At 48.1% G+C, this 24869-nt stretch overlaps 1 protein-coding gene across 1 annotated transcript in view; it reads left to right on the top strand.

Moving 5' to 3' along the window:
- The window catches only part of LOC135050695 (myb-related transcription factor, partner of profilin-like), a 50433-nt gene extending 32483 nt beyond the window's left edge, over positions 1-17950 (top strand). The window contains exons 3-8 of the mRNA XM_063957099.1: positions 14417-14604; positions 14775-15294; positions 15371-15910; positions 16013-16138; positions 16213-17305; positions 17826-17950. Coding sequence (XP_063813169.1) covers positions 14417-14604; positions 14775-15230 — 644 coding nt within the window. The 3' untranslated portion in view covers positions 15231-15294; positions 15371-15910; positions 16013-16138; positions 16213-17305; positions 17826-17950. The remainder of the gene's footprint in view (positions 1-14416; positions 14605-14774; positions 15295-15370; positions 15911-16012; positions 16139-16212; positions 17306-17825) is intronic.
- The last annotated feature ends 6919 nt before the right edge of the window (positions 17951-24869 follow it).

Here is a 24869-nt window from a genome sequence, read left to right on the forward strand (position 1 = left end):
CTCATGCCTCAAAACTATTCTCTCTAACCTCCTCTCTTGGCCTCTCCCAATGTACTGACTCCTCTACTCATCAGGAGGACCACTGCCTTGAACGAGTATTCACCAGACTATGCTCAGTTTCTGAATTCACTAACACTCCTCCCCTTCTCTCAGATCGCAACCTTATCAACTGCTTTCTCTCCACTACTACTTCAAACTCAGAGTCATTGAAGTTCTCCAATCCTCCTAAAACCCGCATAAATATTAACATAATACATTTTCAAGAATTATCCACCTCTCTGCAACAACTGCTCTCACCTATTTCTGCATTTACTTCTCCTGAGATGACTATCACACCTGAACCAGACTCTAGAAATATCCCTAGACCAAGTGGCTCCAGCTACCCATCACACTCCACGTAGGCCTAGATGTCAACCGCGGCACTCTAAATTAACAAGACACCTACAAAAACATTCACGAAAAGTTGAGCGTCAGTGGCGTAAATCTTGTATTTCAAGTGAGTTCCTCACATATAAGACTGTCTGCCACTCTTATCGTAATGCCCTGGACACTGCCAAACAAACATATTTCCAAACTCTCATATCTGCCCAAGCTTCTAACCCCAAATTACTTTTTAATACATTTAAATCACTTCTGAACCCTCGCTCACCCAACCCACCAGCCACACTCAAGGAGCAAGATCTTGCTTCCTACATCATGGACAAGATTAATAAGATCCGAGATTAAATGGCATGCTCTTCCTCAGCCAGTCGCCTGCTTGATTTTCTACCTGAACCCTCTGGCACTCTCTCTTCATTTGATCCAACAAGTAGAGATGAAGTGTCAACACTCTTCTTATCCTGCTACTACCTCTCCTCTTGAGCCTATACCCTCACAGGTAAATAAATCTCAGTCTCCTGTGCTCATTCCAACCTTAACTAACATCTGTAACCTCTCTATCTACTACTATCTTTCCTTCACTGTTCAAGCATGCAGTGATTACTCCCATTCTGAAAAAAAACATAATTCTGAGCCTAACTCTCTCTCAAACTACCGTCCCATCTCTCAGCTCCCATGCCTCTCCAAGCTACTTCAGAAACTTGCCTACACTCGCCTCATACACTTTCTTAATTCACACAGCTTATTGGATCCACTTTAGTCAAGCTTTTATTCCCAACACTCCACAGAGACAGCACTAAGTAGTGAATGATCTAGTCACTGCGAAGTCCAAAGGCCGTTACTCACTTCTTATTCTTCTAGAATTCTCTGCTGCTTTTGACACTGTTGACAATTGGTTGCCATGGGCAACTTTTTCACTGGCTCACTTCTCCACACTTTTCACTGTTTCATGAATATAACCCTTTGTGAGAGTTCTCCTGTTTTTTTGTTTTTGTTTTAAGTAGCAATCATTTACATGGCAAAACCAGGTTGATATTGACATGTAAATGGTTGCCACTTTAAACAGGAGAACTCTCACAAAATATCTCACATCCTAATTCTCATACCCGATTACGTTTCCCCTACACATCCTATTTAGGTGAGCTAATTCACTCTTTTGACTTCCAATATCATCTTTATGCTGCTGATACTCAAATCTACCTTTCCTCCCCTGACCTCTCCCCCTCTCTCCTTACTTTTATCTGTAGCTGTCTCTGTGCTATCTCTTCCTGGATGTCCCTGCACTACATGTCTGTAAGAATGATCTGATCATCTTCCCACCCTTCCACATAACCTCACCTTAAACAATTTCACTATCTATTGCTAGCACAACTATCTTGTCTAGCCCTCAAGTACTTTCTCCTTCAAACCACACATTTGGTACCCCTCAGTCCTGCTGCTTGCATCTCATAAATATTTCCAGGATCAGACCTCTTCCTTACCCTGGATGCTACTAAGACCATTATACACACACTAGTCATCTCCAGATTGGTCTACTGCAATCTCCTCTTATCTGGCCTCCCTGACAATCGCCTTTCTCCACTACAATCTATCCTCAATGCTGCTACCTGGTTCATCACCCTCTCTAAACATACTACATCCACCTCCCCTCTCTTCCAAGCCATTCACTGGCTCCCCTGCCAAATCCAATTCAAGCTTCTCACACTTGCTTACAAAGCCCTCACCCATCCTCTCATTTGGATATATGACCATATCTTCCTTTACACTCCCACCCTCCCTCTTTGCTCCACAAATACATTCTGCTTCTCCTGAAAACTGATTACTTCCTCCCATTCCTGCCGCCAAGATTTTGGCTGTGGTGCTCCCTACCTCTGGAATTCTTTACCTCTCCCTATCAGACTCTCCAACTCTTTACAAAATGTGCTCTCAAGACCCACTTTTTCATCAAACCCAACCATCTTTCATCCTAACCTTCTGTTACATGTTCTCTTCTAGCCCATCTCTCATCCTAACTCTATTTTACATAGCTCACTTCTACCACATCTGTGCCACCCCTGTCTGTCTGCCCCTCCCCTTCAGAATGTAAGCTCTCATGAGCAGGGCCATCTCCCCTCATGTGCTTTTCGCTCTCTTAGATGATTTTCTACTCTATACTCCCTACACCAGCACCTAACCCTCAGTTTCTGACACCCTAATGATTATTTCAATGTCCTGTCCCTTGTTGCAGAAATGTTTATATACCATGTATTTGTCCTATAGTGTCTTGTACTGTAAGTTGTTGTTTTCTTATTTTGCTCATTTGTTTATGTACTTTGTTAGGCAGAGAGGAACCCTTGTGGCGCCATATAAATAAACAATAATAATAAAAATATTGGGAACAAAAATAGAAAGAAAAACAACAACAACTGCATATCCACTGCGCTGGATGACAATATCTTCCCAGATTCTGGATATTTAAACTTCTATACATATAATACAGAAAAATAGATGTAAGGGTCAGAGGTTACAATTGTCTGACTCCTTAACTCCCCCTCCCTTTACTCAAAAATGGGAAAGGGACCTGAACCTTTCACTTTCAGATAGGGAGTGGGAATCTATATTTCTCAAGACTCATGGGAGTTTCATTTGTGTGCAAGTAAGAGAAACGCAATATAAAATACTGATGAGATGGTACAGACACCCCTCTCTTCTCCGCTTGTTGGGGGTGCCATAAAGACTTAGGCTCTTTATTGCACATTTGGTGGACTTGCCCTCTCATTAAAGCTTTTTGGGACGATGTAATAGCTGTTTCAAGTGTTATATCCTCCATGCCCCAGCCCCCTCTGATCCAGCTTTTTGGCTACTGAATCATTCTTCTATGCCTCTGTCCACTTACAAGACATCGCTACTGAGACATCTTAGCAATGCTGCCCATGCAGTGATCCCCACTTTGTGGAGATCCACTAGCCCCCCTACTCGGAACACCTGGTTTTCTAGACTAGATTACTATATGAGTATGGAGGATATTCTACTGAGTTGTAGGGATGAGCAAACCGAGTTTACAACTGTATGTCTACCGTGGATAGAATATAAATCCTCTGAGTCCTACAAAACTTATATCTCTTCTCTGAAATGATGAGTTGATAATACGTCATTGATATTCATACTTGGATATTTTTTATCCTTTTTTTTTAATGCATTCTCGGCTCTTGGTCATATTCTCTCTTCCTCTTATCTTCCTCTCTTCCTCTTTCTTGTTTCCCTGTTTTAATATATGTTAATATGGACCTATGCGATATTGGACACATTTTTCTGATTCTGTGTGTACTGCTGTGCACTGATGTGTACTGCTATTTTCTATGTGTTCGATAATGTTTTTTCTCTTGTCTTATAGGCCCTACACACTGGCCGATCCGCCGTCGAACTGCCCGACGGCAGATACGGCCGACGAGCGACCTGGTGGCGGGGGGGCAGTGACGGGGGGAGTGAAGTTTCTTCACTCCCCCGTCACCCGGCTGCATTGAACTGCAGGCAAATATGGACGAGATCGTCCATATTGGCCTGCATGTACAGCCGACGGGGGACCAGCGATGAACGAGCGCATGGCCGCGCATCGTTCATCGCTGAAGCATCCACACTGCACGATATGAACGTTATCTCGTTCATTAATGAACGAGATCGTTCATATCGTGCAGTCATGTCGGCCAGTGTGTAGGGCCCATTACACCGATTTGTATCTGTATTATCTTCAATAAAAACAGATTATACAAAAAAATTAATATTGGGAACAAAAATAGAAAGGAAAAAAACAACAACTGCATATCCACTGCGCTGGATGACAATATCTTCCCAGATTCTGGATATTTAAACTTCTATACATATAATAAAGAAAAATAGATATAAGGGTCAGAGGCGTAACTAAGGTCAGAGGCGCCCAGGGCAAGATGATGAATGACGCCACACCCCTACACACACAGTGTCGGACTGGGGCATGAAGGTCCCACCGGTGGAATGCAGTGATAGGGGCCCATACTTAGGGGTGTGGCAAGCCTACAAAGGGGGTGTGGCCAGCCTCCACATAGTACTGAAATACACAATTGTCTTTTGCAGTGTAATGCAACATATCTACCATGCATAATACAAGTGCACAGTCTGGAAACTGATACCTAAAGAAAAGAGTGGGCCCTCAGGCAGTGGGGCCCACTGGTGGTTTCCCCTGTACCCCTGTGGGCCAGTCCGACCCTACACACACACACACACACACATACACACACACACACACACACACTCACTCCAAAACTGTGCTGCGCGTGCTACAAAATGGGCGCTGACATATTCTGGAAGGGGCGTGGTCACTGGAAATGGGACGTGTCTCATCTCTCTTCACTCTGGAAACATTCCTTTACATTCTATATGCACCTTACCTATATGATGGTTTCTTACAAAAGGTAAATCTCTGAAGAAGTGTATCCTCCCTGGGAAGACATCATCTTCAGTCTGTATTCAATATTCATGTAGGATATCACATTGTCTGGAAGATGTCTGTGTGTGTAGGAACAAGGTCATCTTCATACAACAGCGGTTCAAGGAGACTTGTGCCCCTATGTCACTTCCTGACCCCTCCATTGTCTCTCAGCACACCATCATCTTCCTCTTGCATCTCCCAGCCACACCATCTCTCCCTTGCGTCTCTCAGCTACACCATCTCCCCCTTGCATTGCCTCTCAGCCATACCATCTCCCCCTGTGTCTATTTTTCCTCAGTGTCTCTTAATCTCCCTTTGCTTCTTTTCTCTAAGTCCCTATTTTTCCCCCCGTGTCTCTCAGCCAACTTTCTCATTTCTGATTTTTCCTTAGTATCTTACTGTCCCTCAGCCCCAACTATTTCAGTGTCTATATTTCCCTCTGTGTCTTCACCTCTCCCTCAGCCCCCTCCACTTGTCTCTAAATTCTCAGCACTCTCTTTCTTTGATCCTATCTTAGTCCCTATTTATTTTCTCCATCTCTCCTCCTCTTTCAGCCCCTTTTCTCTTATTCCCTATTTCTCTTACGTCCTAGAGGATGCTGGGGTCCACATTAGTACCATGGTGTATAGATGGGTCCACCAGGAGCCATTGGCACTTTAAGAGTTTGAGAGTGTGGGCTGGCTCCTCCCTCTATGCCCCTCCCACCAGACTCAGTTTAGTAAATGTGCCCGGAGGAGCCGGTCACAGCTAGGGGAGCTCTACAGAGCTTTTCTAGTTAAAATTATTTTTAGAGTTTATTTTTTTACAGGAGGCTGTTGGCAACAGCCTGCTTGCAACGAGGGACTAAGATGGGGAGCAGTGTCCACCCTGCGGGGTCTGTGCCACTGTCTCCGCTGACTGGACACTGAGCTCCAGAGGGGTCGGATCGCTCTCCACCACAGGGGACCGCTCGCCCCAGCAGCATGTCGCCAACCCCTTACAGTGCTGAAGAGTGGTGAGTGAGACACCGACTCCCCTAGCAAGCGGGGGGCCGGTGTGAAGATGGCGGCAACGGGGAGGGAGAGCAGTATTAACTGCGATCCTGTGAAGGTTCAGAGGCACATGGTGCGGCGCTGTGAGGGGCGTCCTGAGCCAGCGCTTACACCAACACTGGTCCACAAGTCTGTCGGGGTCCGCGGATCTCAGCCAGCAAGTTTTACCTCAGGCCAGTATAATCTATGAAGAGCGGGAAGACAGCACCATTAAGGGGGCAGAGCTTCTCCTCAGAGCGGACCCAGCAGCGTTCCAGCACCATTTTCCTGCCTGCATAGCGCTGGATGGAAGAACAGGTCCCTCCACAGCAGCTCCAACTGTCAGCTCCAACTGTCAGTACACGGTGCCAGGGGGCTGTAGAAGGGGGAGGGGGGGCTGTAAACCGACTGTGTATCCTATTAAGGGATACTGTCTGCGCTGACAAGGGGTCTCCCTTTGCTGAAAGCACTTTGTGTGGGTTGGCTCCGATCTCTGTGTCTCTCTTGCCCTCTGTCTGCCCCTGCCTGTGTGTGTGTGAAGTGTTTGATGGTCTCCTTTAGTTATGTCCAGGGACACTGTGTCATATGCTGCAGAGGATTTATCCTCCCAGGATGATCCCATTCCATGTAATCAGGATAGCACTGGTTTAGCACAGATACCAGCAAGGGAACCAGAGTGGTTTTCCTCTATCAAATCTTGGATTTCTCAGATTTCTGACAGGGTTGCAAGTAATTAATCTGCAACCCAGGTATTACAGAGCTCTATGGCAGTATGGCCTGGTTCTGGTACCTCAGGACATGCCGTTATATACCCCCACAAACGTGCACTTGTGCATGTCACACAAGTCGACACGGATACTGATTCTGACACTACAGATGGTGATGGGGATGTGTTGCGGAGGTCCGCATCTCTTGCAAAGGGGGTGCAATTGTTGATAGAGGCTATCAGGGATGTTGAATGCTATATTTGAAAAAGCATGGTTAAACCCTGAGAAAAAATTCCAGATCCCTAAAAGGGTCCAGGTGACATTTCCTTTCCCTGAGGAGGATAGGAAAAAATGGGAAAACCCGCCGATTGTTGACGCCTCTGTGTCCAGACTCTCAAAGAAGGTGGTTTTACCTGTTCCAGGATCTACCGCCTTAAAGGAGCCGGCTGATAGGAAAATTGATAACACGCTTAAATCAATGTATACTGCTTCAGGGGCCATATTACGTCCCACTATTGCTACTGCATGGATTGCAAAGGCAATAGTAAAGTGGCTGGCTACTTTACTTGAGGATTTGGATACGATGGCTAGGGGTGACGTTGCATTGTATTTATGCAACATACATGATTCTGCAGGTTTTATGGTAGAATCCATGAAAGGCCTGGGTTCCATGGCTGCGGGAATATCTTCCATGTCTTTTTCAGCTCGTCGGGGACTGTGGCTGCACCAGTGGTCGGCCGACGGGTATATGCAATTCCGGACGAATTGCGCCTTTTCTTCGTCAGTTTTAAAATTCGAATGTACTCGACAGCCGCAGCCCTCCCGCCGGGACCATGAATTCACCATATGCAATACAAAACGGATTCGACACTCCCCTTGTCGAATAACTGACCAATCGTCGAGTAGTAGGCGTCCTGAATTCGACTTCCCGCCGTTTCCAGCCCTTTATTAGGGCTTGTTTGCTGCATGCTCAGCAGCCATTTTGTGAACCTGCAGAGAGGTGTGTGGAGGTGCAGAGCTAGCAAATTGGTTGTTTGCTGTGGTATCGTTTGGACACCCAGCAGGCTTTAATCCAGGACAGACAGGAGGATACCTGTTACCCCGGAGGAGAGTCGTTTTTGGAGCTATTTCTACATTTTTAGGTAAGTACCATGTGGGTCTGGTGTTGCATGTATGTGTTTGTGTAGTGGGGGTTGCCATGAGGTGTACATGGGGTGTTTGGGGTATGTCTTTGGGGTGTTTGGGGTATGTATATATATGTGTGCAGGTATGTGTATAGCTCCTGCTTGTATTGCTGCATTTTTGGGGGGGAGTTTTGTGTTTTGGGGTAGTTTTTCACATTTTTTTCTTTTCTTAAAATGACTTTTTGGGTCATGCTTTTGCATTGGTGTACCTCCAGCATGTGCAGGGATGTTTTTTGTCTTGTTTGGGGTGATTTTAGTGCGTGTCGGTATCAATGTGGTCGACATGTGATGTCGTTTGTTTGCTAAAACAGGTTTGTTTGCTCCTATTTTAGCACTGGTGTACCTCCAGCATGTGCAGGGATGCTTTTTGGCTTGTTTGGGGTGACTTGGAGCAAGTTTGTGTCAGCCATGCGGTCGACATGTCATGTCGTTTGTTTGCCAAACATGTTTTTTTGCTCCTATTTTAGCACTGGTGTACCTCCAGCATGTGCAGGGATGCTTTTTGGCTTGTTTGGGGTGACTTGGAGCAAGTTTGTGTCGGCCATGCGGTCGACATGCCATGTCGTTTGTTTGCCAAACATGTTTTTTTGCTCCTATTTTAGCACTGGTGTACCTCCAGCATGTGCAGGGATGCTTTTTGGCTTGTTTGGGGTGACTTGGAGCAAGTTTGTGTCGGCCATGCGGTTGACATGTCATGTCGTTTATTTGCCAAACATGTTTTTTTGCTCCTATTTCTCTGACGTCCTAGTGGATGCTGGGAACTCCGAAAGGACCATGGGGAATAGCGGCTCCGCAGGAGACTGGGCACAACTAAAGAAAGCTTTAGGTCACCTGGTGTGCACTGGCTCCTCCCACTATGACCCTCCTCCAAGCCTCAGTTAGATCTTGTGCCCGGCCGAGGTTGGATGCACACTAGGGGCTCTCCTGAGCCTCTAGAAAGAAAGTATAGAATTAGGTTTTTTATTTTCAGTGAGACCTGCTGGCAACAGGCTCACTGCAGCGAGAGACTAAGGGGAGAAGAAGCGAACCTGCCTGCTTGCAGCCAGCTTGGGCTTCTTAGGCTACTGGACACCATTAGCTCCAGAGGGATCGACTGCAGGCCCAGCCTTGGTGTTCGGTCCCGGAGCCGCGCCGCCGTCCCCCTTACAGAGCCAGAAGCAAGAAGAGGTCCGGAAAAGCGGCGGCAGAAGACATCAGTCTTCACCAAGGTAGCGCACAGCACTGGAGCTGTGCGCCATTGCTCCTCATACACACTTCACACTCCGGTCACTGAGGGTGCAGGGCGCTTGGGGGGGGCGCCCTGAGCAGCAATAAAAACACCTTGGCTGGCAAAAAAAAATACCACAATATATAGCCCCAGAGGCTATATATGTGGTAAATACCCCTGCCAGAATCCAGAAAAAAGCGGGAGAATAGGCCGCGGAAAAGGGGCGGAGCTATCTCCCTCAGACACACTGGCGCCATTTTCTCTTCACAGTGCAGCTGGAAGAAAGCTCCCCAGGCTCTCCCCTGTAGTTTTCAGGCTCAAAGGGTTAAAAAGAGAGGGGGGGCACTAAATTTAGGCGCAATATTGTATATACAAGCAGCTATGGGGGAAAATTCACTCAGTTATAGTGTTAATCCCCACATTATATAGCGCTCTGGTGTGTGCTGGCATACTCTCTCTCTGTCTCCCCAAAGGGCTTTGTGGGGTCCTGTCCTCAGTCAGAGCATTCCCTGTGTGTGTGCGGTGTGTCGGTACGGCTGTGTCGACATGTTTGAGGAGGAGGCTTATATAGTGACGGAGCAGATGCCGATAAATGTGATGTCGCCCCCTGTGGGGCCGACACCAGAGTGGATGGTTAGGTGAAAGGTATTAACTGACAGTGTCAACTCCTTACATAAAAGGGTGGATGACGTAACAGCTGTGGGACAGCCGGCTTCTCAGCCCGCGCCTGCCCAGGCGTCTCAAAGGCCATCAGGGGCTCAAAAACGCCCGCTCATTCAGATGGCAGACACAGATGTCGACACGGAGTCTGACTCCAGTGTCGACAAGGTTGAGACATATACACAATCCACTAGGAACATCCGTGACTTGATCCCGGCAATAAAAAATGTGTTACACATTTCTGACATTAACCTCTAAAAATGGGTTTTTATGTTTGGGGAGAAAAAGCAGGCAGTGTTTTGTTCCCCCATCAGATGAATGAATGAAGTGTGTGAAAAGCGTGGGTTCCCCCTGATAAGAAACTGGTAATTTCTAAAAAGTTACTGATGGCGTACCTTTTCCCGCCAGAGGATAAGTTACGCTGGGAGATATCCCCTAGTGTGGATAAGGCGCTCACACGGTTGTCAAAATAGGTGGCACTGCCGTTTTAGGAACGGCCACTTTGAAGGTACCTGTTGATAAAAAGCAGGAGGCTATCCTGAAGTCTGTATTTACACACTCAGGTACTAGACTGAAACCTGCAGAGCGTGCTGCTGCAGCGTGGTCGGTGACCCTGTCAAACATACTAGTTTGCTAACATGAGAACATATTAAAGACGTCGTCTTATATATGAGGGATGCACAGAGGGATATTTTGCCGGCTGGCATCCAAAATGAATGTAATGTCCATTCTGTCAGGAGGGTATTAGAGATCTGTCACTGGACAGGTGATGCTGACTTTAAAAGGCGCATAGAGATTCTGCCTTATAAGGGTGAGGAATTATTTGGGGATGGTCTCTGGGACCTCGTATCCGCAGCAACAGCTGGGAAGAAATATTTTTACCTCAGTTTTCCTCACAGACTAAGAAAGCACTGTATTATCAGGTACAGTCCTTTCGGCTTCAGAAAAGCAAGCGGGTCAAAGGCGCTTCCTTTCTGTACAGAGACAAGGGAAGAGGGAAAAAGCTGCACCAGTCAGCCTGTTCCCAGAATCATAATTCTTCTCTCGCTTCCTCTGAGTCCATAGCATGACGCGGGGGCTCCACAGGTGTAGCCAGGTACATTGGGGGGCCGTCTCAAAAATTTCAGCGATCAGTGGGCTCGCTCACAGGTGGATCCCTGTTTCATTCAAGTAGTATTTCAGGGGTACAAGCTGGAATTCGAGATGTCTTCCCCCCGCCGTTTCCTCAAATATGCCTTGCCGACAACTCCCTCAGGCAGGGAGGCTGTGCTAGAGGCAATTAATAAGCTGTATTCCCAGCAGGTAATACTTAAGGTGCCCCTACTTCAACAAGGACGGGGTTACTATTCCACACGGTTTGGGGTACCGAAACCGCATGGTTCGGTGTGACCCTTTTTTATATTTAAAATCCTTGAACACATACATAAAAAAATTCAAGTTCAAGATGGAATCGCTCAGGGCGGTTATTGCAAGCCTGGACGAGGGGGATTACATGGTATCCCGGGACATCAAGGATGCTTACCTGCATGTCCCCATTTACTATCCTCGCCAGGAGTACCTCAGATTTGTGGTACAGGATTACCATTACCAAGTCCAGACTCTGCCGTTTGGACTGTACATGGCACCGAGGGTGTTACCAAGGTAATGGCCGGAATGATGATACTCCTTCGAAAAAGGGGAGTTTTAATTATCCCGTACTTGGACAATCTCCTTATAAGGGCGAGGTCCAAGGAGCAGTTGCTAGTCGGGGTAGCACTATTTTGGAAAGTGCTACAACAGCACGGTTGGATTCTAAACAGTCCAAAGTCACAGCTGGTTCCTACGACACGTCTACTGTTCCTGGGGATGGTTCTGGACACAGACCAGAAATAAGTGTTTCTCCCAGAGGAGAAAGCCAAGGAGCTGTCATCTCTAGTCAGAGACCTCCTGAAGCCAAAACAGTTATCGGTGCATCATTGCACGCGAGTCCTGGGAAAAATGATAGCTTCCTACGAAGCAATCCCATTCGGCAGGTTCCATGCAAGAACTTTTCAGTGGGACCTGTTAGACAAGTGGTCCGGATCACATCTTCAGATGCATCGGCTGATAACCCTGTCTCCAAGGACCAGGGTATCTCTACTGTAGTGGCTGCAGAGTGCCCATCTTCAAGAGGGCCGCAGGTTCGACATACAGGACTAGGTCCTAGTGACCATGGATGCCAGCCTTTGAGGCTGGGGGGCAGTCACACAGGGAAGAAACTTCCAGGGACTTTGGTCAAGTCAGGTGACTTCCCTACATAAATATTCTGGAACTGAGGGCCATTTACAATGCCCTGAGTCAGGCAAGGCCTCTGCTTCAAAACCAGCCGGTCCTGATCCAATCAGACAACATCACGGCAGTCGCCCATGTAAACCAACAGGGCGGCACAAGAAGCAGGATTGCGATGGCAGAAGCCACAAGGATTCTCCGATGGGCGGAAAATCATGTGTTAGCACTGTCAGCAGTGTTCATTCCCGGAGTGGACAACTGGGAAGCAGATCTTCTCAGCAGACACGACTTCCACCCGAGAGAGTGGGGACTTCATCCAGAAGTCTTCCAAAGGATTGTACACCATTGGGAAAGGCCACAGGTGGACATGAAGGCGTCCCGCCTCAACAAAAAGCTATAAAAGATATTGCGCCAGGTCAAGGGACCTTCAGGCGATAGCTGTGGACGCTCTGGTAACACCGTGGGTGTACCAGTCGGTTTATGTGTTCCCCCCTCTGCCTCTCATACCAAAGGTACTGAGAATAATAAGAAGGCGAGGAGTAAGAACGATACTCGTGGTTCCGGATTGGCCAAGAAGAGCCTGGTACCCAGAACTTCAAGAAATTATATCAGAGGACCCATGGCCTCTGCCGCTCAGACAGGACCTGCTGCAGCAGGGGCCCTGTCTGTTCCAAGACTTACCGCGGCTACGTTTTGATGGCATGGCGGTTGAACGCCGGATCCTAAAGGAAAAGGGCATTCCGGAGGAAGTCATTCCTGCGCTGATTCAAGCCAGGAAAGATGTAACTGCAAAACATTATCACCGCATATGGCGGAAATATGTTGCTTGGTGTGAGGCCAAAAAAGGCCCCAACAGAGGAATTTCAACTAGGTCGATTTCTGCATTTCCTACAAGCAGGAGTGTCTATGGGCCTAAAATTAGGCTCCATTAAGATACAGATCTCGGCTCTGACGATTTTCTTCCAGAAAGAATTAGCTTCAGTACCTGAAGTTCAGACATTGTAAAAGGAGTGCTGCATATTCAGCCCCCGGTTGTGCCTCCAGTGGCACCTTGGGATCTCAACGTGGTGTTGAGTTTCTTAAAATCACATTGGTTTGAACCACTAAAAACCGTGGATCTAAAATATCTCACGCGGAAAGTGGTCATGTTATTGGCCTTGGCTTCGGCAAGGCGTGTATCAGAATTGGCGGCTTTGTCATATAAAAGTCCCTATCTGATTTTCCATATGGATAGGGCAGAATTGAGGACTCGTCCCCAGTTTCTCCCTAAGGTGGTATCAGCTTTTCACTTGAACCAACCTATTGTGGTGCCTGCGGCTACTAGGGACTTGGAGGATTCCAAGTCACTGGACGTAGTCAGGGCCTTGAAAAATTATGTTTCCAGGACGGCTAGAGTCAGGAAAATTGACTCGCTATTTATCCTGTATGCACCCAACAGGCTGGGTGCTCCTGCTTCTAAGCAGACTATCGCTCGCTGGATCTGTGACACGAATCAGCAGGCGCATTCTGCGGCTGGACTGCCGCATCCTAAATCAGTGAAAGCCCATTCCACAGGGAAGGTGGGCTCATCTTGGGCGGCTGCCCGAGGGGTCTTGGCTTTACAACTTTGCCGAGCTGTTACTTGGTCAGGGGCAAACACGTTTGCAAAATTCTACAAATTTGATACCCTGGCTGAGGAGGACCTTGAGTTCTTTCATTCGGTGCTGCAGAGTCATCCGCACTCTCCCGCCCGTTTGGGAGCTTTGGTATAATCCCCATGGTCCTTTCGGAGTTCCAAGCATCCACTAGGACGTCAGAGAAAATAAGATTTTACTCACCGGTAAATCTATTTCTCGTAGTCCGTAGTGGATGCTGGGCGCCCATCCCAAGTGCGGATTGTCTGCAATACTTGTACATAGTTATTGTTAACTAAAGGGTTTTTGTTGAGCCATCTGTTGAGAGGCTCAGTTGTATTTCATACTGTTAACTGGGTATAGTATCACGAGTTATAAGGTGTGATTGGTGTGGCTGGTATGAGTCTTACCCGGGATTCAAAATCCTTCCTTATTATGTCAGCTCGTCCGGGCACAGTGTCCTAACTGAGGCTTGGAGGAGGGTCATAGTGGGAGGAGCCAGTGCACACCAGGTGACCTAAAGCTTTCTTTAGTTGTGCCCAGTCTCCTGCGGAGCCGCTATTCCCCATGGTCCTTTCGGAGTTCCCAGCATCCACTACGGACTACGAGAAATAGATTTACCGGTGAGTAAAATCTTATTTTTAGCACTGGTGTGCCTCCAGCATGTGCAGGGATGCTTTTTGGCTTGTTTGGGTTGACAGTGTGTGTCAGCCATTTTGTGTGTGACAGCCATTTTGTGTGTGTCAGCCATTTTGTGTGTCAGCCATTGTTGACCTCTAGTATGTGCAGGGATGCTTGTACGGGGGTTTTGGCTTATTTGGCTGTTTTTTGTTTTGTTTTCTTTTTTTTTTATGTGTGTTTGGTCCTGCTTGAGAACTAGGGTCCCAGCAGCATGACGTGTGGTTGCATGTAATTTTGTAATGTGTGTTAAATTTATAAAAATATATATATATTTTTTTACAACAGAGATGTCCAGGGACAAGCGGGCCCCATCCCCCCCTTCCCCCCACCCCTCAGAAGAACTGTCCCTGCATAGCAACGAGGAGTGGGAGCCGACCCAGGAGGAGGATACGACCGACCAGGCATGCAGTGACCAGCTGCGGTCGTCAAGGGACCAAATGGAGAAGTCAAAGAAAAAGAAAAAGCCTAGAAAGGTAATTACTGACAACACCTGCAGACACAATAGCATCCAACTTGACACACCCTAGTTTGCGCACTGCCATGAACACCTACAGGTATCTTTGCGCACTGCCAGGGATACTGACACTCACAGGTACATACCGATCTTAGTAAATGCATGTTTGTTTGTTTTTAATCCCTAAAGGCAAGAAGCCAGCCAGAGGAGCAGTCGGAGGAGGAAGCCTCTGGTGAAGATGCAGGACCAAAGAAGCCGCGTGGACCCAGATACACTGGGGCGGAAAACTGTGCCCTAGTGGATGGCGTCGACAGGTCCTACGACGTTCTGTATGGACCAAGGGCACAGACCACAGCAGCTAAGACCAAGCGAAACATCTGGGATGCCATCGCGAGACAAGTCACTGCAGTATCTGGAAACCGCCGGAGTACCAGAAACTGCATGAAGCGGTACAGTGATTGCCGCAGACAGACCAAGAAGAAGATGGGGATTCAGCGCCGACATGAGACAGCTACAGGAGGTGGTCCGGCTCTCAATCTGAAGTGGCTACCCTGGGAGAACGTTATTAGAAGGCGCATGAACCCTGCCATGGTCGAAGGAGTTTGCGGAGGTGTGGACTCTAGCCGTCCTTCTGGCTTTCCTTAGGAGGAAGAACCGCCCGGAAGACGGAAGACGGCGGGAGACAAGCAGTCCAAAAGGAGGCCTGATGGTAAGAATACATTCAGATGAGCTGTACTAAATTTTATTTTTTTTTGTATTTGCTAATGTGTTTTTTTTTTCCACAGACACGCCTGCCCAGAGGACATCACCTGCGCGCAGGACATCGCCAGCGCGCGGACCATCACCTGTGCACCAGGCATCAACAGCAGCGCGCGGACCATCACCTGCGCAGCAAGCATCGGGAGCGCGCAGATCATCACCTGCGCGCCACACATCATCATCGCGCAGAAAGTCACCTGCGCGCCAGACGTCGTCAGCGCACATACCATCACCTGCGTGCCAGACAGCGCGCAGAACGTCACCTGTGCACCAGACACCGTCGGCGACCACACCACCAGATGGGTGCCAAACTACATCTCCTGCGCGCAGGCCATCACCAGATCGTCATCTCTCCAGGAGCTCTGGTACTGTGACCGAAGAGCCTCAACAAGACACTACCCTTGTGGACCCATCACCCGAACTGTTTGAGTCTACAGGGTTAACGGATGAGACTTTTCTTGGGTTTGAAGACAGCCGTGCAGAAGTATCCAGCCGGACCCTTGAAAAGTCTCCAGAATTGAGGACAAGCGAAGCTCCTGGAGCAGCGGCACCTCAGGATGGAGAAGGTTTGTATTTACTTTTTTTGGGGGGGATGGGAGGGGTGGTGGGGGGGTGCACCAGTTTTTTATAGTTTATTAACTTTAATTTTTTTTTTCTATTGCAAACAGAGATGCCACGGACCAGCAGAGGACTTGCGTCGGGGATTGGTCCGTTCTACAGGCCGGATCTCCTACAGGATTCGTCAGAGGATGACGAGGTGGAAGTGCAGCAGCCTGCTGTTTCTACATCCCTGTGTAAGTAAATATCGAATTGTGAGCCTTCAAACAAATGTATGAATGTGTATAAAAATGTCTAATTTTCTTTTTAGCTGCACAAATGCAATTGGTGGCAGACGTACAGGAAGGGCAGGATCCCTCAAATGTTCAGAGGGTACACACCCTGGCATCCCAGATTACTTCCCGCCAGGATACTTACACGAGTGTCGTTGGAACCAGACTGGACGCCATTGAGAGGACAATGGAGAAGATGGCAAACGGTCTGGTTGAAATGCAAAAGGCTCATGCCGACAGCACGGCCGAAATGCAAAAGACCAGAAGAGAAGATCACAGGGAGACTATGGACATCCTTCACATTCTGGCCACATCCATGAACAGGCTGGTGGAGAACACATCATGCCTGGCACACAGCGTTGACAACATGTCGGAGAGCCAACGACATTCGGCATCCAGCCAACAGATCATCGCAACCACACTGCAGATGATGTACGGTAAGCTCCCAGAGCTAGCTCATCAACACGCTGGTGATCCACCACTTCTGCCATTACAAGCCACATAGACGCCTCCTTCCCTTCCTCCACCACCATCCTGGTATAGACGGTCACAGCTGTACCAAGGATATACAGGGATGTACCCCACCCACTAGATGCCTCCACCACCAACACCGGCCGCAACATCTACACCCGCACGGGCACCGAGGCCAAGTCAACCCACTCCCCAGCCGCCCAGGGCATCGACGCCCCATCAGGAGGAAGACGAGGATCCGGACGGACAACCACCATAAGCCCGGTTGTATTGTTTTATTTACTGTTATGTTTTTCATGTATCCCTTTCTCCCCCTCCCATTCGTTTGTTTTTTTTCTTACTATTGTTTTATATGTGTTCGGCTCCCCCACCCGTGACCGGGTACTACCAAGGAGCTTAATGTCTAGGCATACATGCGTGGGCATGTATGCGGGCGCGTGTGGTAACAGATGAAAGCTCCTTGTGGCTACATGTATGATGGGCCAAAGAGCTATTCTGATACCACTTTTTTTTTTACCAAAAAAATCCTTTTTGTATTGGTGTACAATAGGCTTTCACTGTTGTGTGAATTTACTATTCACTAGTGTTTGTTTTTGGCTTATTCATAGGATTGGGTGGAAAATTGAAGTGGGCGGCATAGTTCATGTTGTGCGTACCAAGGTGAGTAAAGCCATGTTTCAATGTATATATTCAAGTAACTTTGGACCGCCTGCCCTTGTGGAACCACACAGCCCAGCAATGGGTCATGCTGGGCTGTTTGGTTCCACAAGTGCAGGCGTGTCAAAGTGCTGACCACTGACACCACTATTCCACTTTGGACCGCCTGCCTTTGTGGAACCACACAACCCAGCAATGGGTCATGCTGGGCTGTGTGGTTCCACAAGTGCAGGCGTGTCAAAGTGCTGACCACTGACACCACTATTCCACTTTGGACCGCCTGCCTTTGTGGAACCACACAGACCAGCAATGGGTCATGCTGGGCAGTGTGGTTCCACAAGTGCAGGCGTGTCAAAGTGCTGACCACTGACACCACTATTCCACTTTGGACCGCCTACCTTTGTGGAACCAAACTACCCAGCAATGGGTCATGCTGGGCTGTGTGGTTCCACAAATGTTCTTGGGAAAGGAATGAACATGACATCATTAGTGTCTTTACTTAATATGTTTTTTCCCCCCACAGATATCTACACAAGAAAAGAATGTAAAGAAGAACAAACTACTTTTTTGTTTTATTACATTTCATTTTTTATTTAAAAAATAAAATACAATTTTATATATTTCTTCAATAAATTTTTAAAATGAGAAGTTTTCTGTGGTTTTTATTTAAATTATTAGTAAATACAATGGCCCTCATTCCGAGTTGATCGCTCGCAAGGCGAATTTAGCAGAGTTGCTCACGCTAAGCCTACGCCTACTGGGAGTGTATCTTAGCTTCTTAAAATTGCGACCGATGTATTCGCAATATTGCGATTACAAACTATTTAGCAGTTTCAGAGTAGCTTCAGACTTACTCGGCATCTGCGTTCAGTTCAGTGCTTGTCGTTCCTGGTTTGACGTCATAAACACACCCAGCGTTCGCCCAGACACTCCCCCGTTTCTCCGGCCACTCCTGCGTTTTTTCCGGAAACGGTAGCGTTTTTATCCACACGCCCCGAAAACGCTGTGTTTCCGCCCAGTAACACCCATTTCCTGTCAATCACACTACGTTCGCCAGAGCGAAGAAAAAGCCGTGAGTAAAAATACTATCTTCATTGTAAAATTACTTGGCGCAGTCGCAGTGCGAATATTGCGCATGCGTACTAAGCGGAATTTCACTGCGATGCGAAGAAAATTACCGAGCGAACGACTCGGAATGAGGGCCAATGTGAAATATGAGATGCAGTGGTATTGTGTTAGGTCGCCCATGGTACAGCAGGGGAACTGTCGTGTCCCTTTTCATCCATGAGGATTCAAGCCACTTGGGAAGGATACTCCGCAAGACCTGTGGAAGAGAATAGTATGAGGTTCCAGCTATTGGTAATAGTGTCACCCTTCTATGGAAAAGGTAAAGGTACAAGCAACACGACACAAACAGGTTACAGCGGCCACAAATGCAACCCTCCGGCACTTGCGTAACTACACATCCAAACATTCCCTGACGCAGCGTAAGCATTCCTGTCAGGGCATGATTGGATGTGCAGTTTTGCAAATGCTGGAGGGCTGCACTTTGGACATGCTGGGGTGACTTTGGACAAGAGGGAGTTTTTGGCAATACATCTCACCTGAGGGGGGTTGTCTGCTACATGGCGGAGGGTCAGGTCCACATCACAAGTAGGTCGCCCATGGAACATCAGGGGAAATGTCGTGTCTCTTCACATCCACGCCACTTGGGAAGGATACTCCGCAAGACCTGTGGAAGATAATAGTATGAGGTTCCAGCTATTGGTAATAGTGTACCCCTGGTATGGAAAAGACAAGGTACAAGCAACACGACACAAGCAGGTTACAGCGGCCCCAAATGCAACCCTCCAGCACTTGCGTAACTACACATCCAAACATTCCCTGACGCAGCGTAAGCATTGCTGTCAGGGCATGATTGGATGTGCAGTTTTGCAAGTGCCGGAGGGCTGCACTTTGGACATGCTGGGGTGACTTTGGACAAGAGGTGTCACGATCCGGGTATCTGGACGCCATTTCTTACCCATCAGATGCCTCCTAAGGCTGGCTCAGCGCTCCAGGACCGGATCCCATCTGTTATCCTAATGTTCACATTCCTGCATCCTCTCCTGTCTCTCTGAGACGCTGTCACAGTAACGCCTTATTACATCTGGCATGGCGTCTCCCGCGGCCTCCGCCGCCGTCCCTGAGCTTCTGCATGCAGAGTGTCAGAGTGGCGATTACGTCAGCCGCGGCCTCCGCTGTGTCCGCGTGGTTGGATGTGCACTTGTCAGCCTGGCGTCTCCTGTCTCCAGTGGCCGGCGCCGCCATTACTGTTTTCATTACCACATGGATTACAAACCAAACTTCCCTCCAAGTGTCTGCATGGGCGCAGCCATCTTGGATTCTGTCAGCTGATCATTTCCTCCAATCTGTTGTCAGTATTTTTAATCTGCATAATTGCCAAGCCAATCCCTTCCTTGCTGCAGGTATAAATACACTGTGCCTGAGCAAGGAAGGCGTCAGTGCTTTGGTTGTCAAACCTAGTTCCTGTTTGTCTCTCTCCTGTGATTGTCTTCCAGGTTCCAGCTCCTGTCTCAAGACTTCCACCATAGAGACCCGCACCAGCATTCCACCTGCGGTGTAGCCTGACTCTCCAATCCATTGTGGATTCATCTGTTTCCAGCTACAACATTACCTGCTTCCAGCTCAGCTTCCAGCAGAGTACAGCTTCCCTTAAAGGGCCAGTGTCCTTTCTACACTTTACCACTCTCCACCGGTATTATTATTTCTCCGCTCTCAAGTTCTACATTTCAGTTCATATTTCATCGCTCCCAAGTTCATTTATTATTTAACTGGTTCCAGCCAGTATCCACTCCGTGCTAACAACAGTCTGGTTCCAGCCAGTATCCACAGCAGCTGTTTTATCTTCAGCAACCCAGCTTTTCCTGGAACACCAGCTGGCACAATCCTGGGTTATCTCCATTGCTACAGTCGGGCCTGGTAAGGACTTTCCATCTAGAAGATCATAAGAACTATCTCACACTACCAGTGCCCTGTGGCTCCTGCCATCCTGTAGTACCCAGGAACTGTATTTATTCTTTGCTGACTTTTACGTTTTCTTTTACTGCTGCTGTGTTGCGGAGTTGTCATAATAAACATCCTTGACTTTTATCCAAGTTTTCGTGGTCACGCCTTCAGGCAGTTATTATCCATGTTACTTACATGTCCAGGGGTCTGATACAACCTCCCAGGTTCCGGTACATCTCAGCCCCTACAACTGAGGCTGCCTCCCGTAAGCTCAGGCCCTCAGTTGTGACAGTAAGCACTGACCTAATGAATCCAGCCGGAGACCAGGATCAAGCGGCCAGGCCGATGCAAGAACTGGCAGCCCGACTAGAACATCAGGAGGCTGCACAGGGCCACATCATCCGCTGTCTCCAGGATCTCTCTACTCGGCTGGATGGGATTCAGACAACTCTCCGTGGATCAGGCGCGTCTGGTGCGTCAACCACAGTGACTCCAGCTATAACTCCACCCACCTTACCCATTTCTGCTCCACGTCTTCATCTTCCAACGCCAGCAAAATCTGACGGATCTCCAAGATTCTGCAGGGGATTTCTCAACCAGTGTGAGATTCAGTTTGAGCTACAACCTGGCAATTTTCCCAGTGACCGTACAAAAATTGCCTACATTATTTCTCTTCTCAGTGGCTCAGCCCTTGATTGGGCATCACCGTTATGGGAGAGGTCCGACACCCTGCTATCTTCCTACACTGCCTTCGTGTCAACATTCAGGCGCATCTTCGACGAGCCAGGCCGGGTAACCTCAGCTTCATCCGAGATTCTCCGTTTACGCCAGGGGTCACGTACTGTAGGACAATATCTGATACAGTTCCAGATCCTGGCATCCGAACTGGCATGGAACGACGAGGCCCTGTATGCTGCATTCTGGCATGGCTTATCTGAGCGTATTAAAGATGAGTTAGCTACCAGAGACTTACCTTCTAAGTTAGATGAGCTAATCTCACTCTGCACGAAAGTGGATTTACGTTTCAGAGAGAGAGCAACTGAGCGTGGAAGATCATCTGCTCCAAAATCTTCTGCTCCTCCTCCTCGTCAACTGTCACCATCTAAAGATGAGCCCATGCAACTTGGCCGTTCCCGTTTAACTCCTGCTGAGCGCCGAAGACGTCTCTCCGAGTTTCTCTGTCTCTATTGTGCAGCTCCGTCTCACACCATTAATGCCTGTCCCAAACGTCCGGGAAACTCCAAATCCTAGCTCGCCAAGGAGAGGGCCGGCTAGGAGTAATGATCTCCTCTCCATCTCCTCAAGATTGTAATCTCCCAGTCTCGCTTCAAGTTGCTCAACGTTATCGGAACGTCATTGCCCTCCTTGATTCCGGAGCAGCTGGGAACTTTATTACCAAAGCCTATGTTAAACGGTGGTCCCTACCCACCGAGAGACTTCCTTCGTCCATTTCTTTAACTGCCGTGGATGGCAGCAAAATTTTTGATGCAGTTATTTCTTTAAGGACTCTACCAGTTCGTCTGAGAGTGGGAGTTCTTCATTCCGAACTTATTTCTTTTTTAGTGATTCCAAGAGCCACACATCCTGTGGTCCTGGGCCTTCCATGGCTCCGTCTTCACAATCCTACAATTGATTGGACGACTACGCAAATCCTGGCATGGGGTTCCTCCTGTGCTGAGACATGTTTGTTTAAAGTATTGCCTGTCTGTTCTTCCTCCCCCAGGTCGTCTGATGTTCCACCTCCTCCATATCAAGATTTCACGGATGTGTTCAGTAAAGCTTCTGCTGATATCCTTCCTCCTCATAGAGAATGGGACTGTCCGATTGATCTCGTTCCAGGGAAGGTTCCACCTCGAGGCCGAACTTATCCGTTGTCTCTGCCTGAGACGCATTCTATGGAGGAATATATTAAAGAGAACCTAGCAAAGGGGTTCATTCGACCTTCTTCTTCTCCAGCCGGCGCAGGCTTCTTTTTTGTAAAAAAGAAAGATGGTGGTCTGCGGCCGTGCATCGACTACAGAGGTTTGAACGACATTACCATCAAGAACCGTTATCCTTTACCCCTGATTACTGAGCTCTTTGACAGAGTTAGCGGAGCTACCATCTTTACAAAGCTGGACTTGCGAGGTGCATACAATCTCATCCGGATCCGTGAGGGTGACGAGTGGAAGACCGCCTTTAACACCCGTGACGGACATTATGAGTACCTCGTCATGCCCTTCGGATTGAGCAATGCTCCAGCTGTCTTCCAGCATTTTGTCAATGAGATCTTCAGAGACATTCTATACCGTCATGTCGTGGTCTATCTAGACGATATCCTCATTTTTGCCAACGATTTAGAGGAACATCGTTTTTGGGTTAAAGAGGTTCTGTCCCGTCTCCGTGTCAATCATCTCTATTGCAAATTAGAAAAATGCGTCTTTGAAGTCAAGTCCATTCCGTTTCTAGGGTACATTGTGTCCGGTTCCGGACTAGAGATGGATCCTGAGAAACTACAAGCAATCCAAAATTGGCCGGTACCCTTAACCCTCAAAGGGGTCCAGAGGTTCTTAGGGTTCGCCAACTATTACCGAAAGTTTATACGAGACTTTTCCACCATTGTGGCGCCTATTACTGCTTTCACTAAGAAGGGTGCTAACCCGTCCAAGTGGTCTGAAGAAGCCATGCAAGCATTTCATCTTTTAAAACAAAGGTTCATCTCTGCGCCTGTTCTGAAACAGCCTGACATCGACTCTCCTTTCATCTTAGAGGTGGATGCCTCCTCCGTTGGAGTAGGAGCGGTGTTATCTCAGAGGGCTAAAGATGGCCATTTACACCCTTGCAGTTTCTTCTCCCGGAAGTTCTCCCCAGCTGAGCGCAACTATGCCATTGGCGACCAGGAGTTGCTAGCCATCAAGCTCGCTCTAGAAGAGTGGAGGTATCTGTTGGAGGGAGCTTCTCATTCAATCACCATACTTACAGACCACAAGAACCTTTTATACCTGAAGGGCGCACAATGTCTCAACCCTCGTCAGGCCAGATGGGCACTTTTCTTTTCCAGGTTCGACTTTAAACTCCAGTTCTGTCCGGGCTCTCAGAATCGCAAGGCCGATGCCCTTTCCCGCTCATGGGAGCAAGAAAATGAGTCAGAGTCTTCAGACAAGCATCCTATTATAAATCCGTTGGCATTCTCCACGGTAGGGATGGACTCTACGCCCCCATCAGGGAAAAGTTTTGTGAAGCCGATGCTAAGGAAGAAGCTCATGCATTGGGCCCATGCTTCCCGTTTTGCCGGACATACAGGTATCCAAAAAACCCTGGAGTTTATCTCTAGGTCCTATTGGTGGCCAACTCTGAAAAAGGACGTCTTGGAGTTTATTGCATCTTGCCCAAAGTGTGCCCAACATAAAGTATCCCGCCAGTCGCCTGCGGGGCAACTGGTTCCACTATCCGTTCCCCGTCGACCATGGACCCACTTGTCGATGGATTTCATTACAGACTTACCCATGTGCAACAAGTTCAATACCATCTGGGTGGTAGTTGACCGGTTCACCAAGATGGCACACTTCATTCCTCTCACCGGTCTTCCGTCAGCTTCCAAGTTGGCTCAAGTATTCATACAAGAGATCTTCCGACTCCACGGTCTTCCTGAAGAAATTATATCAGATCGAGGAGTTCAATTCACAGCCAAATTCTGGCGAAGTTTATGTCAAGTCCTCCAAGTCAAGCTAAAGTTTTCCACGGCTTACCATCCTCAGACCAATGGTCAAACCGAGAGGGTGAATCAGGACTTGGAGGCCTTCCTCCGCATCTATGTGTCCTCCTCTCAAGATGACTGGGTTCAATTACTTCCCTGGGCCGAGTTCTGTCATAACAACCAGTATCATTCTTCATCTGCTTCAACACCATTCTTCACTAACTTTGGATTCCATCCTAAAGTCCCTGAGTTCCAACCGCTTCCAGCAACTTCTGTTCCCGCAGTGGATATCACCTTGCATCAGTTTGCCAATATCTGGAAGAGCGTACGATCAGCTCTGCTCAAGGCATCGTTCAGGTACAAGAAGTTTGCGGATAAGAAGCGTCGAGCAGTTCCTGCTCTCAAGGTGGGTGATCGGGTATGGTTATCCACGAAGAATTTGAGGTTAAGAGTTCCCAGTATGAAGTTTGCACCTCGCTATATCGGTCCTTTCAAGATTGAACAAGTCATCAATCCTGTTGCTTACAGACTCCAGTTGCCTCCCTTCTTAAAAATACCCAGGACATTCCATGTTTCCCTGTTGAAACCGCTGATCTTGAATCGGTTTCATTCCTCACTTCCTCCAACTCCGAAAGTCCAAACTCAACGAGGCGTTGAGTATGAAGTGGCCAAGATCCTGGACTCACGTCACCGTTACGGTCAACTACAATATCTTATTGACTGGAAGGGTTATGGTCCTGAGGAACGTTCATGGACCAATGCTTCTGATGTCCATGCTCCTGCCTTGGTCCGGAGATTCCATTCCAAGTTTCCTCAAAAGCTAAAGAAGTGTCCTGGGGCCACTCCTAAAGGGGGGGGTGCTGTCACGATCCGGGTATCTGG

The sequence above is a fragment of the Pseudophryne corroboree genome, chromosome 2, assembly GCF_028390025.1.
Source record: "Pseudophryne corroboree isolate aPseCor3 chromosome 2, aPseCor3.hap2, whole genome shotgun sequence".
NCBI lineage: Eukaryota > Metazoa > Chordata > Amphibia > Anura > Myobatrachidae > Pseudophryne > Pseudophryne corroboree.